This window comes from Sinocyclocheilus anshuiensis, unplaced genomic scaffold (assembly GCF_001515605.1).
Source record: "Sinocyclocheilus anshuiensis isolate Anshui unplaced genomic scaffold, SAMN03320099.WGS_v1.1 scaffold3535, whole genome shotgun sequence".
Classification (NCBI taxonomy): domain Eukaryota; kingdom Metazoa; phylum Chordata; class Actinopteri; order Cypriniformes; family Cyprinidae; genus Sinocyclocheilus; species Sinocyclocheilus anshuiensis.
Window position 1 is genome coordinate 13,070 of NW_015547843.1, and position 15,058 is coordinate 28,127.

General features: G+C 36.0%; 1 protein-coding gene across 1 annotated transcript in view; it reads left to right on the forward strand.

Moving 5' to 3' along the window:
• Positions 1 to 15,058, forward strand: part of LOC107704662 (myotubularin-related protein 13-like) — a gene marked incomplete at both ends in the record, with an annotated part of 49,217 nt that overhangs the window by 5,029 nt on the left and 29,130 nt on the right. Inside the window, 5 exons of the mRNA XM_016507651.1 lie at positions 1,425 to 1,553; positions 3,722 to 3,820; positions 4,320 to 4,524; positions 5,808 to 5,917; positions 6,691 to 6,840. Of these exons, the coding sequence (XP_016363137.1) occupies positions 1,425 to 1,553; positions 3,722 to 3,820; positions 4,320 to 4,524; positions 5,808 to 5,917; positions 6,691 to 6,840 (693 nt within the window). The remainder of the gene's footprint in view (positions 1 to 1,424; positions 1,554 to 3,721; positions 3,821 to 4,319; positions 4,525 to 5,807; positions 5,918 to 6,690; positions 6,841 to 15,058) is intronic.

The window sequence follows — 15,058 nt, forward strand, 5'->3', positions numbered from 1 at the left end:
AATATATATATATATATATATATATACACACACATACATGCACATACAAAGGGGAGTTTATTCATATGTCATTTTCCTGATTTCTATAATATTTTATTTCTACAAATATCTAGCTGTTGACAGTATTTTCTGATTTATAAGTGATTAAAAAAGAGATATCTAAAACGCCTCTGTAAAAACCTTTAACAAAATGAAACAGGAAATTTAAACCTGGCTTTATCCTCTGTTAAGATTTCATTTCTGGAAATGTATGCAAATTAATAGATTTAATAAGATAATGCTATTATAAAATATAAATGACATTTTAACATAACGTCATAATAAACTTGTAATACAACACAATTGTCCTAATGTTCAGTGATTAATCAACTGGGGAAGTATGGTGTTATCTATTAGTTGTTGTTTTTACCTTATTCACATGTAGTGTTTTGATTTTGTGTTCTGCTTTAACCAAAGTATAGGCCAGTCTTGAGAACTGGATCTACTGATCCACTAAAATATCAAAACAATGATTTGTTAATGAATTGCTCATCATATTTTGTTCATTTTGTTGAATTATAACAAACAGGTACATTGCCGTCTTGCTACGAACAAAATGATTTGAATGCACCTGACATCATAATTACGACTACCCAACTCGTAAATATTAACTTCTTAGGAGGACGCACTGAATAAATATTAATCTCATGTCATGTTATATAGGCTGCCAGACGGTACAAACAACTGTGACTGGTTTGAAATACAGCATTGTTTATCTTACCTTAACCCAAGGCAGCTTGCACTTGTACAAACACCTGCCTTTTCATAAACACCATGGGTTTGGGTCAGAGCCAGAGAATGAAAGAATAATCTCAATGAACTCGCTAGATAAGCACTGAGCTTTGCCTCATCCATGCTTCGCTTTGAAGTGCCTCGGTGCAAACGTAAGCGCTCATGCCGATGGTATCGCGGTTAGTTTGTTTAAAACACTTTGGTCCGTCGGATTGTCCTCGCAATGAGCCATATGAAAAGTATCAAACTTGTATTTGCAAGTGTTATTTCACCCCCCAACCTGTTTTTGTTTGTGTCGGCCGATGTCTCTGTGGCAACGTCTCAATACGATCCCCATAAAGCACCCCACATGGCTCAGATTATAGCACAAGAATGCTTCACATCTCGAAACTGAGCAACTTGAGTCCTGCCAAATGCTCCTTAATTTACTGGCTGATGCTGCAGGGGATCTGTTTAAATATACATATGCCCATCTCATTTGATGTATCTGGTGATGCAGATAACAGACGTCTGACTTTGTTTCTTCTGGAAGTTGTTTTGTTGAAAAAAAATCTCTCTGCAACATTTGAATTAAACTTGGCTGCTGGTTTGAAGTGGAAGTTTAGCAGATGCCATGATTTTTCTTTGATCGTTGACCTTCTTTTCCCTGATAGGCTGCATTCCTGGGCCAACGGGGCCTGATAGAAAATGACTTCCTGACCAAGGTGTTGGATGGCATGGCCTTTGCGGGATTCGTGTCTGAACGGGGACCTCCATACAGAGCCTGTGATCTGTTTGATGAGGTGCGGTACTTCTTTATCAGAGCCCACTAAGTAACACAGGGGTGTAGAAATGGATAATTCATGGGCGCCCTCCAAATGCAAGGGCTGTTTGTGAACGTAGGAAACATTTGGCTATTTGCAGTGAGAAAGGCAATCCCAGAATATAATGCGACAAGCAGTCTGTCCAAGATGGTGGAGAAAGCAGAAAAAAAACATCAAACCTGGAAAAATAATCCCAAACCTACAAGCAGTGACAGAAATGAACTTTTCCATTAAGGTAGAATATTTGGCCCCCTTTAAATTGATGTCCAAATTAAACAGATTTTTATTACCTTTATAAGGGCATGATAGCGATAGCCCTAGCCCTTTAAATGTATGATATTATACATTTAAATGTATATGTTCATCTCACCTTTTCTGTGAGTGGCTGCATATCCTCACTATCCAAAATTTAAGAATAATTGTTGTTACAGTGACAAAAAAGGTAGCCATTTCGGGTTATGTCATCATTCTTTCAAAAAGATCAAGTCTTGTTCATATATAAGCACAACACTTAAACAAAAAAAGAAATAGTATGCTATATAAGACTACTTATTACAGATATTATATACCTTAAAAGAATATACTTATGTGCAAAATGAAAATGTGTTGTAGTTTAAATGTATATTTAATTCAGTCAGTTGAACTTAACAGTGTTTTTTGATTCACTCCGGAAGTAGATACTTCTTTATATGTCATTTCATAATTATATTGTCTTTGAAATATGATTAAAGTGTACTGCTGAATGTACTGAGATGCATATATGCAGTGCTACAAATTGTAGTCCGTTATTGATACAAAATGACATCACAAAAAATTACATTACATTACACTTTTTAGGTAATATAATCATTGTTAAATGTTATGAGATTGTTTTAAATATAAAATAGAATATAGAAGCATGAAATGTTGGAAAAAATGCTTTAAGTATGCAACTTAAAATGCCAGTAGGTGGAGGCAAGTCATTAGCTTAATTAATGCATCATTGATTCATTCATTCAGCCGTTTCGTTCAAAACAACCGATTCATTCAGGAATGAAACAAATGACTGTCTTTATGAACGGATCACTGAATCATAGAATTAAAAAATTCTGAATCATTCAGGAACAAAACATCAGAGATGCATCAGAGACTCTTTTTGGAACTAATTTTGTTGGAGGAATATAGCAAAACAGTCAATATTTTGTCTAAAATGTACTTCACGTAATAATAACTTAAACAAAGTTTTTTTTTTTTAATAATTATATTTTTTATTATGCACCATTGAATAAAGTATTAAATAGTGATGATCTTAAAAGGAGGACAAATGATTGTGCGGCTCAAGGCTGCGCTGGTAGGTTGACAGTGTTTCAAAACCAGACTGTCTGACCTAAAACCGGACAAATGCCCACCCTAATTGAGTATTGCAGTGTTAACGTAGCAACATGCTAACACCATAAATAAGTTGTGTCCCAAATGACGCACTATATACTATGCACTATTTACTAATATGTAGGTTATTTTGGCATCCAACACTGGTGCCATTCCTCTCTACTACGTATGTATCCAATATTACACACTTCACTTCATTCGGGTATTTGAAGTCTATTTATCTACAAAATGGCACAGAGTAGTGCATGAGTAAGTGAAGTGAGATGCCTCTATAATCCTTAGTGATTAATGTCTCCTCTGCTCTTCATGTTGCTGCCTATATAGAACGTTCCAAATCAGTCACTTACATGATTTATTTCAGTTAGGATGCTGCCCATGTAGACAGTAGACAGCAAGGAAACTTGCTAGTTGCTGAAACAGAGCCCATTTTTTGTGTCTTCAGAATATTTCTTTAAATAATTATGAATTGTACCAAAAAACTCTGATGGAATCAGAATGAAATTTGTGACTATTTCATCATGTACTGTAATGGCACGATTCAGTAAACAACTGTAATCGGATCGAATCATTGTTAGAGCAAATATTTACTCTCCTACTAAGTAACATCATTCCACAAGAGGAAGATAATACATGCGTGACTCAGTGTAGCTGAGTGAAATTCCAGCTATTGTTCTGGGTAATGTTAAATCAATTACAGGTGGAAAAACTGATTTCTTGTACACACTGTAACCACAGATTCATGGGTTCCTACATTGAACTCCTCTCTTTCTGTTCTGTAGCTGGTGGCTTTAGATGTAGACTGCTTTAAGGAGGAAGAGGAGAACCTGGTCAAATTCCAGAAGCGCTTGCGAGAGCTGTCCGAGCAACTTTACAAAAACGTAAGCACATGACGCCATCTCTAATAAATGTTCCTTCAGGTGCTTGAACTTTAGTGGCTGCTGTTTGATGCATGTATTCTCTGTCCTTCTGGTTGACCTTCTGTTTTTGCCAAGAGTTCTCCCTTGTCACATTTGATGGATTTTATTAAGGCTTCTTGAAAGGTGAACTCTGTAATTTTCCCCTCATTATTAAAAGTTTTACACTTAAAGACTGGATAGTACTTTTGATGAATGTTTTGTAAGTGATGTACACGCACGTGAAAGCAGGTCACCTTTTTGGATCAAATACTGCTCAGTTTATCCCGGGAAATTTTCACTCACAATATACAAAAGCATGAATGACTGCGAAAAGCACATTTTCACAGTGGAGGTTGTAGTGCTCATAGAGTTATGCTCTGGATGACTGATGGTGAACTTTTTCCAATTTTTACATGGAAATCCATTAAGCTGCAGCTCTTAATACTGAATTTAGACAGTTGTTTTGACATGCATTCTGTAGGAGAACCCAAACCCCCACATGGCCTTCCAGAAAGTGCCTCGGCCCACCGAGGGCTCACACCTGCGGGTGCATGTGGTGCCCTTTCCCTTGTTGGAGGAGGAGAGGGTGGAGGAGTTGATACAGGAGGGCCTGGCCAAGCAGCACACCGCCCCTATCAGTACCCGTCCAGAGAGGAAGTGTGTGGTGCCTGCTGGACCACCTGTGGGTGAGTGAGTTAACTATTACTATGTGACTTTATGTGAAATTATTATATTAACTAGCGGTGCATATACTACTGATCAAAAGTTTGCAGTAATTAAGATTTTTTTGTTTTTGAATGAAACATCTTATGCACACTAATGCTGCATTTATTTGATAAAATAGGCAGTAAAACAGTAATTTTGTGAAATTGTTATTAATTAAACTGTTCTCTTTTTTAATATATTTTAAAATGTAATTTATTCCTGTGATGCAAAGCTACATTTTCAGCATCATTATTACTCCAGTCTTCAGTGTCACATGATCCTTCAGAAATCAGTCTAATATGCTGATTTGGTGCTCAGTTATTATTTTTTTATTTTTGTGATACATTTTTTCAGGATTCTTTGATGAATCAAATGTTCGGAAGAACAGCATTTATTTGAAATAGAAATATTAAACAGTAGAAACATTATATATGTGTTTACTGTTACTTTTGTGTATTTTAATGCATCCCTGCTAAATAAAATTATTCATTTCTTTTTTAAAAGTTATTTTAAACGGTAATAATATTTCACAATATTACTATTTTTAACCAATAAAATGCAGACTTTCAAAAACAGACCAAAAAAAGGTCTTAATATTTCAAACTTTTGACTGGCAATGTGTGGGCAGTACTAAAATTATTTAAATTTATTACATGTAATTTTTTTAAAACATATAAAAAGGTAATTATCATAATACCACTTAACAAATTACTCTCATTTTATCAAAATGAATAAATACGTTGTTCTAATTATTATCAGATAACAAGTAAAGCTATTTTAAAACTTCGCTTATAGACAGGGTAACATTGGTTAAGGTCAGCATGATACAGAAGTTAAGTTTAATTTTGTTCAAGACAGATAATTATCATACAATTTGGGTTTGGCAGACAAAAAAAGGTTCTAAACCTCTGATTTACTTATTTGTTAAGTAATTAAAACAATTTAGAACTGTTGATGATTAATGCAGAATAAACCTCGACAAGGGTGATCAGGATCCTGGTGTGAAGCACAGGGGTCTTGTATCATCCTGAAGGGAGCTATTTGATTATTTTTTAAAAGAGGTTACTTATTGACGCTGGTGTCTTTTTATTTTGCTTTTGACCTGTTATAATAGCAATAAGCCACTTGAGATGGTGTGTAATAGTGATTTTTATCACAGTTAAGAGGTTTACAGTATAAACACTTTGTGTTGTGCATAACAATACTGCTTAACCACGGTTAAGTCACTGTAATGCATTGTTAACTGTTCTTGTCTTTTATGCAGTGTCTATCATGGGCAAGCCCAGCTCGGTTTTTAACAGCGCTCGTAGACTGGAGGTGGTCCGGACGTGCATCGGTTTCATCTTCGACAACAAGACTCTGGAGACAGAGAAGGTGATGCAATCATTTCTGTGATGACATAAGGATTAAACCCACACATTCACTTGCACATCTGGAAAAAGACAGCATGCATTCGTGATGGCATTCGCAGCACGATAAGCAAAGCTCTCTCCAGCTGCAAGTCGTACAAACGTAGGAGGAAAGGGGTGAACAAACAGTCACAAACATTCTTCTAATTTCCCTGCCCTTATCACTAATACTAATATTATTCTAACATTAACCGTGACTGCTGTTTGTCTAAAGCATCTTAACATTTTTTTAGGCTAAATAACTCTGTGCAAATTACCTGTAGCAAAGGAAATCTGCTCACAGAGGATGTTTGGAGCCGGCCATCATTTGTGTGTTTGTGTTGGAATGGTAGCCAGCTACCTGCACACATTTGAGTTTAAATTGTAGGTTATACAATGCAAGCTTGCATCCCTTTACAGTTGTAAAAATGTTGTGCTTGCAGCTTAATGGCTTCTCTGAGCCAGTAAAGACATCACCTCCACACAACCTCTACTCCGTCAGCCCGAGTAAACCTGAGCGGAGGGTGCTGCCTCCGTCTAGACGTAAAATCTCATCAATAACAACCCTTCTGGAATTTTAACTATGGGTCAGAGGTCAACTGGCTGGATTTAGCTGGAGCGATTGCGCCCTTTGCATGTGCGTATACAAGCGAACCGCTTCTGCATCCAGATGAGGGCGGCCCAGTCTGGTTTAGGTGGATGGTGAGCACTTTAAAAGCATATGTTTTAGTAATGTCTTGACGCTGCTGTTTCTTTCAGGCACTCCCTGCGGCTCTTCGGGCGCTGAAAGGCAAAGCAGCACGCCAGTGCCTGACCGAAGAGCTCAGCCGCCACGTGCAGCAGAACCGTGCTATCCTGGACCACCAGCAGTTTGATCATATCGTTCGCATGATGAACTGTGCTCTACAGGTGGGCATCAGTATTACCAGAATTTATTACCACAGCGACCTAAAAGCAAAAGCACCAGAGCAGTTAGTCAAGTAATACGATTACTCCCGCCAGAGTTCCAGATCACAAAATACAGGAATGCTGCAACACTAAAAACATTGGATTGTGATTTTTCAGTGCAGAGTTTCCTGCAGTATTATTCAGTGGTTGCCATTGCACAAAAAAAAAAAAGTTTTCTTTAATATTTTAAATATTGTATATTTGCAAAATACTGATTCTTTTCAAACTGCAGTATTTAGGAGAAATACTCCCTTTAAAACACTGCCGATGGGACCTCCTGATAGGATCCGTGACGTAGTCTTTTTAGAAAGGGAACAGCAGATTTAGTGTTAAACAAACATCTCTGACAAGGTGAATCGAAATGAACCTTTTAGTTTCAAAGTTCCAGAATTTTTCAGCCTGCATTGAGGCAGCATGACTTATTGCAGCACTGATTTATTACACTATAGGATATAATACTGTTTTAATTCAGAGAAGTATTATTTATTGTGACAGTTTGGTACAGCTTACTGATCTATAAGTATAGTGCTTCCTGTAAGAGGGATGTTTGATGTATGTTAAGTTGTTTAGGTTTTGCGTAACTTTGTCTTTCTTGTCATAGCACCTCGTGACTTATTTTGTGTGAGTCCATCACATTCCTTTATAAGCGCTCACATTGCCATTAATCTCAGAGTAGGATCCCTCTGGTAGTTCCTCGTGTTATACTACTTCACGTCAATGTGGCAGGGGGATTTTAATGATGCTGTGCAGTTTAAACAGCTAGCGACTTTTATAGTCACTGGACATTCCGAACATACTTTCGTCAAAATAATACAGACCAGCTTGGGCCGTGGATGTCAACATCTGCAGCCGAGCAGAGCAGGGTCGTTAGATCAGAAAGTTTTGATATATATATATATTTTATATATATATATATAAAAATTCTAAACCAATACAGATGAAATGGTTTCATATAGTTGTGTCATCTGATAGCTAAGCTGTATGTAGGTCTGTAATGTGTTGTTTTCCATTGGGAGATGAGAGACATATGTGGAGGCGCTTTTAAAAGATGAAATGCACGTGCTATCAGTTATCAGAGTCTGTAAATCAAGATGAGAGACAGAAACGAGCCCGAGCAAGAGTGATTTCATGTAGATCTCCAGAGACTGTGTCAAGGACAAAGGTTTTTTGGCACAAAAAGGCAACAACATGACATGGAACAGGGATGAAGATATGAAAAGCATATGGACAGTCCATTTGTCTGATAATCATTATTTTTTAAACCTAATTAAAAAAAAATAAGCATGAAGCACAGCGCTGACCTAAATATACCAATAACAATTAATACAGTTTTAAAAATCATTCTAAATATAATCCTGATGTTGTGATGCTCATATTTTTTTCCTGAAAGTACACCGGGTATAAAAAAAAAAGTTTAAAACAAAAAAGGTAATTTTGGGGATTTTTATTTCCTTACCTTGTCACACTTGGTGTTCCCAGTCAAAAATGACTGGCCTACAAAAAAATTGTTTATACATTTCTTGTTTTGCTGTTATTACCAAATATTGGATGCAATTTTTTATCAACTTGTTTTATTTCAGCACAGATTATCAATTTCATAGGCTTCATTGATCTGAGCTTATGCACCTCAGTTTTTGATGAAACATTGCCAGAATTATCCACGAATAATGCTTTTTCACTCGAAAACTGAGATGCATAAACTCAGATCATCGAGGCCTATGACCAAACGGTTACAAAATGTAATGCAAAATCTGTGCTAATCGAATGAAAACAAGCTGAGAAAAAGATTGAGACCAAGATTTTGAGAAAATATAGCATAACGAGAGATCTAACTATTTTTAAAAGGTCAGTCATGTTTGATTGGGAACACCGAATTAGGTAAAGGATTTTCAGCACAGCACAACAAGGGTTAAATAGATAGCAAAGACCACAACTATAACCATCACGGCACAGAGGAACGACATTGTAGGAATCAATTTTTTTCAGCTGATTAAAACAGCCAATCAAAATCCATCCTGCTTTAAAGAGTTGAGCATTTAAACGACAGTGACATAACTGTGGTGAACACTTATAATAAAGAGAATGTTATCATCCATTGGTGTGGACACTAATATAGTTGGCATTAAAGTTATTATTATGGTTATAGTTCTTGTGGTGAACATGCCTTTACAACAGTTTTTAGAAGGAATATTCTCCTCCTTATTGAATGTAACAGAGATCATCACATCAGACTGATGCTGTTACTACCGTACCTGTCGGAAACTTTTTTTGTTTTGTTTTATGTAGGACATAAATTTTCCACCTCATATATGGCTGCTGAGCTGTACTTCTTCATTTGGAAAGATTAATTCTCCTTGGAGCGTTTGGTATTTGAGATTTGTCGGGGAGCTCACATATATTTTAGGTTCCTGACAGGTATGCGCTGTTTTCAAAGAACAAAACTTGAATAACAGAGCAAATAATATGAGATTATAGCCTAAATATTGGATCATCTTGCTCACAAGATCAGGGAAAGCATCGCAAGAATTTTTTAATCATTTTGCTGTGGTAATGTAGCACTGCTATATTGTGCAAAGACAACAAGCGTTATAAAAGCTCTTCACATTTTTGGGATAGTTTGTCATGACTTGGTCTACAGATGAGCTGTAAGACAAACAAAAATAGCAGATTGCCTGGACACTCTAATTGCTTTCATATTACTTTGTGTGTGCTCTCATCACCTTCAACGAAGAGCTACGACAGACAGCAGACGCCAGTGATTACTCGAGTTATGTTTTTTGTTATTACATCTACACTAAGAATAGCTGGAGATATAATTGCACAGACACAGACAGTTTTACCATAAATCTGTTCTTGTTTTTTCTGACTCATTGAAATTGTCACATTGGGTTTTTTTTAATGAAGTTGCTGTGTTTGATTTTTATGTCAACGGCAAGTGATGCAACAAACTAGAATGTTCCCTTTATGAACTAAATGTTCTACACTGCAAAGTGAACACAGCAATAATAAAGCTGTCTAGTCATAAATCTGTTCTTGTTTTTTCTGACTCATTGAAATTTTGAATGAAGTTGCTGTGTTTGATTTTTATGTCAACGGCAAGTGATGCAACAAACTAGAATGTTCCCTTTATGAACTAAATGTTCTACACTGCAAAGTGAACACAGCAATAATAAAGCTGTCTAGTCCTTCACCACATTACGCAACCTAGTTTAATCTAGTTGTGTTGTGCATGTTACTTTCTTACAATGTAGATTTGGTGTAAAATTTATATGTAATTACATTTATTTAGGGCTATTATTGTCCTTGTGACAAGAGGGTTTCACTAAGGTCCTTCATGCCAAGGGTTTTCAAACTTTCTTGCAATTTTTATGTAAACTGCGAGTGCTAAGGGGTTCATGGAAAAACAGTGTAAAAATAAATAATAAAAATATGATTATAATATAAATAAAAATGTGATACAAAGATTAAAATTAGATTTAAAAATATTAGATTAAAATAAGAGTATAAGTAAATACATAACAGTATAATATTATAATAAGTAGAAAAATAATGTAATATAAGTTAACTTAATATTTTGTAAAATATTTTCCATATTGTATTTTAGACATATTTATAATATCAAATGTTAACAGTATAAATTGGGTGTATATACAACTATATAGATACCTTATGACTCTGCATTTATTTGGTAAATTAAGTAAAAAAAAAAAAAATTTAATTAGATCATGTATTCTTTATAATAATCAAGAATGAAAGCTTCAGAATTTGCAAATATTTATTTGGTAAATTAATCCGATTAATTCACAAAAGGTACTAATTAAGAAGTAATAGCCCATATGAATCATGAAGAAGAGCATCAGAATAAGCAAATATTTATTTGATAAATGAATCAGATTAATTCACAAAAGGAAAGGAAGGAAAACATAAAGATATGCAAATATTTAAACCTGTGTGCATTCCATTTGTATTTCTGATAGCAGCAAGCGTCATAGGAATAAATCACACACACCGACGCTGACAAACGTTTGTGACATCCGTTCCTGCTTCCTTGAATCATCACATTGCTTTTGTTTAAAAGCTAGATGACATTTATTGTTTTTTCCCAAGTGTTTGTTATAATATGTAGACAATATAATTGTCATCCAAACATGCGCATGACCTCAGGCACCTGGACTCTGGCTCCATCTGTTTGAGGTCGGCAGCTTTGCGTACTGCAGATGTGGAAGAAGACGGAGCCATGGTACCACATCCCTCCTTCGCAACGCTGGCGATCCCAGCGGAGCTAGCCTGATTTTACGCAACTTCTCGGAAAATCAGAGAGCTGTTAACACATATCTGTTGTGCATTCTTCGGGTGTTTGCTGTTGACGACCGTTGACATAAAGGACACCTCCCGGGTTTAAATATAGACGTAAGAATGGAGCCCGAGTCAGTGCTCTTGAACTGTACTTATCTCGCCAGACAATAAATACGAAAGACCTTATCGTTTTTTAAACAAGCTCATAACAAGACCATTATTAAGGCTAATTTACAGAGTCTTGTTTTCTTCTGCTGTGCGTTTCTTCCAGCTGGAGCTGAATATTGTGCAAGCCCAGCAGAGGTCTGGCATGTGATGAAGTGGAGATGCACTATGGCATCCCAGTCATTTCCTGTGCCGCAGGGTTATGGGCCAGCTCTGGCCTGCTTTATCGGCGGGGGGCCTTTGCAAACACTTACTCAGCCTGTCAGTCACACACACATTTGATTTATGCTGTCCTGAGGGTGAAGGGAAGCGGATCAGAGCTTTGCACATTTATTCTGCAGACTGCAGGAACAGTACAGTACAGCAGCCGTTTGCTGAAGGTGCTCTGTAATCATTCATTTACATTAATAGTTCGCACTGTCAAATACACACTGAACAGAACGTTAAAACGTCCCTCCGCTGTAAACCAGCTTTTTGCTCTTGCACTGTACACACACACTATACATTGAGAAATCTGAAAAGTTTTATTTTTTTCATGTTTTCTTTGGTGTGCATAAATGTATCAATTATATAAACTTCTTATATCATTAGGTTCTTTGCTGTCCTTTTTTATCCTTTTTTGGAAAGTAGCTAAATCTTTCTTGACAAAAGCTTGCAGAAAATACACTTGTAACCCGTCAACCTTTGGATATAGCAAATGATGACAAGATGAACGTGTTAAACAAGATAAATGGCATATGCTTAATTTCATGACAAGTGTGTGATTAATCTGGATAATTTGCACAAAAAGTGTTTTAATCTATTGACAGCCCTAATTATAACTACTAAAGTTTATCAAAATAAATATTTGAATATTTAAAATGCTTTTATGTCAAAGCCAATTATATTATATTATATTATGTTATGTTATGTTATGTTATGTTATGTTAACTACTAAAGTTGAAAGTTGCCCAAAATTTGTAATCGTGGCAGCCCTAATCATGCATGTGCACTGACAGCATGACACAAAACCACTTTAATTCTTATGTGATTATAAGAAGTAAAAACTAAAATAAGGGAAATAACATGAAGATGAATACACAATGACAGTTTTCATTTCGGGGTGAAATATCTCTTTAAAGTAAACTTGTTGTCTGCACATTCAGATAAGTTCTGTGACTGAAATCGTTTGCAAGGCACACTGGGATCTCACACCATCTTTTTTAAAGTCTAGGTCTAGGTGAGCCACCTGCTGATTTGATTTCTTTTCCTCAATTGTCTGCAGTTGTTTTCCCACCGCTGCTTGGGAACTCTAGAGCAGGAGATCCATTGTGCTCAATTCTTTTTCTTGGAAAAAGAGCATTCAGTGGATGATACCTGACTTGCGGTCAGATGAACTTACGCAATGCTCTGTGAAAGCTGCAGAAATAAATGTGCTGGGAAGTTGTGAAGTGCATCATTCCCATGTTGAACAAGTGCAGCTTGCCCAGGATGCCTTCCCATGAGGCCAGGTAAACAGGTTTGGCTCAGCCTCACTGACTTAACAAACGACTAAGATAGGATACGTTTTTGCAATAAAAGTAGTTCGATTTTTTAATTCTTTGCAGAAAATGTGTAATGCTTGCTTGCCCGTATAAAAGCAATCACACTTTTAGGTTGTTGATGGTTGCTGTGTGGTTGCTAAGGTTTTCTGGGTGGTTGCTTGGGTGCCGCATGGGTGTTCTGGCTGATTGTTAGGGGGTTCCTTACTGTATCGATTCAAAAGTGTATGGCTCTGGTCTTTCTTTCAGCATCACTTGGCAAGCATAAATTGTACATTTGATTGCTTGGAAAAGAAAACATGCAACATTTGATGTACGTTAATAATTATGATTGTTTAATGTTTTTGAAAAACGTCTCATGCTCATCCAGGCTGCAGTTATTTAATGAAAAATACAGTAAAACAGCAATATTGTTAAATATTATTACAATTAAAAAATATTTTTCTATTTGAATATATTTTATTTTTGGAATGTAATTCATTCTTGTCATGGTAAAGCTGCATTTTCAGCATTATTACTGCAGTCTCCAGTGCCACATGATCCTTCAGAAATTATTATATGCTGATTTGATGCAGAATTATTGTTGGTGTTCAATTATTAGTAATTGTTGAGAACAGTTTTTGGTAATATTTTTTTTTGTGGAAACCTTGGTACAATTTTTAAAGGTTGAACCATGGATTTAGTGTGTCCTTGCTAATTACAAATATTAATCTCTCTGTTTTTTATCTTATTTACCCCAACATTTTTGAGTGGTAGTTTATCATGGTTTCCACAAAAAAAAATATTAAGCAGCAAAAACTGTTTTCTACATTGATAATAGCAAGAAATGTTTCTTGAGCAGCAAATCAGCATATTAGAATGATTTCTGAAGGATCATGTTACACTGAAGACTGCAGTAATTCAGTTTGCCATCACAGGGATAAATTACACTTTAAAATTGATTAAAATAGAAAACGGTTCCTTTAAATTTTAATATTTCACAATATATAATAATACATAATACATTTTTACTGTATTTATTGATAATATAAATGCAGCCATTGTGAGCATAAGTCTTTAAAAACATTAAAAAATCTTTATTACTCCAAACTTTTGACCAGTAGTGTATCGTCCATGTATGTAGCTCAAGTTCAAGTTTGAAGCCATGAGGAATAGTAGTAGCATGTTTTTTATAAATTGAAATTGATCACAACTTCTGTTTTAGAGAAAAGCCATTTTGCCGTGAAGCCATTCCTAAAAAGCATTAAAAAAAAGCTTTTGGTTTAGAGGAAGTTGATGTGTTCCCCTTCCTGCCTCACAGCGAACAGTGTGCGAGTGCAACTATTTGAGTGAAACAGGATGCAAATGAGTCACATCATGTGACTGCAGATCCCATAGCAGACTGAACTATAGGGAACGACGTGTCTCATTCCACGTGCACTTCCATAGACACCATTCAGACCGCTCACACTTGTGCAGCAGCACGTATAGTTTGTGATGAGTCACAGTCACTCAACATCCTCCCTCCTTCCTGGATGTGCTGTCCTGCAGCAGACAAACAACACTCTACTGACCAGTCTTGACCTCTTGGTAATTACATCATGAGTGACATGTCTCATTACTGGCATTTAAGTGTATGTGTGTGATTACTGTACATGCTGAGCTGAATATGTAATAACTTTGGATGTGTCATATGGGTCATTGACATAAGATAGTAAGAGTCTCCAGAATTAAAACTGGCTTCATGTGGTCTTGAAAAGCTTTTAATTAAATTATAAAAAATAAAAAAAAAGTTTACATTTATTTTAAATTTAAAGTTTAAATTTCCGCTTGCTCCGGGGTTTTTTTTTTTTTAACACTGAACTTGAAACTCATCTATGCTACTTTGTTCAGTTTTTTAAACTTTTTCCAGTTTGGCGATTAAATCAACTGTTTTAGATCACCGCTCGAGTTGAACGTGATGCATCCAGTGTGTGTAAAACCTGTTGTAGACGCAGCACTGCGCTTTTGCCCGGTTTGTGACTGCCATATTTTGCTATTTTGATGAGATAATCACTAAGTATTCTAAAATAAAAGCAAATAAAGTGTGAAAGTATACATACAATTAGTGGTCGACCGATATATCGGCCAATATTTGGCATTTTTCAAATATCGGCATTGGCCGATAAGTTTTTCTGTTTGGCCGATGCGTTCGAGGCGTGACTTTTATTTTGACGCGC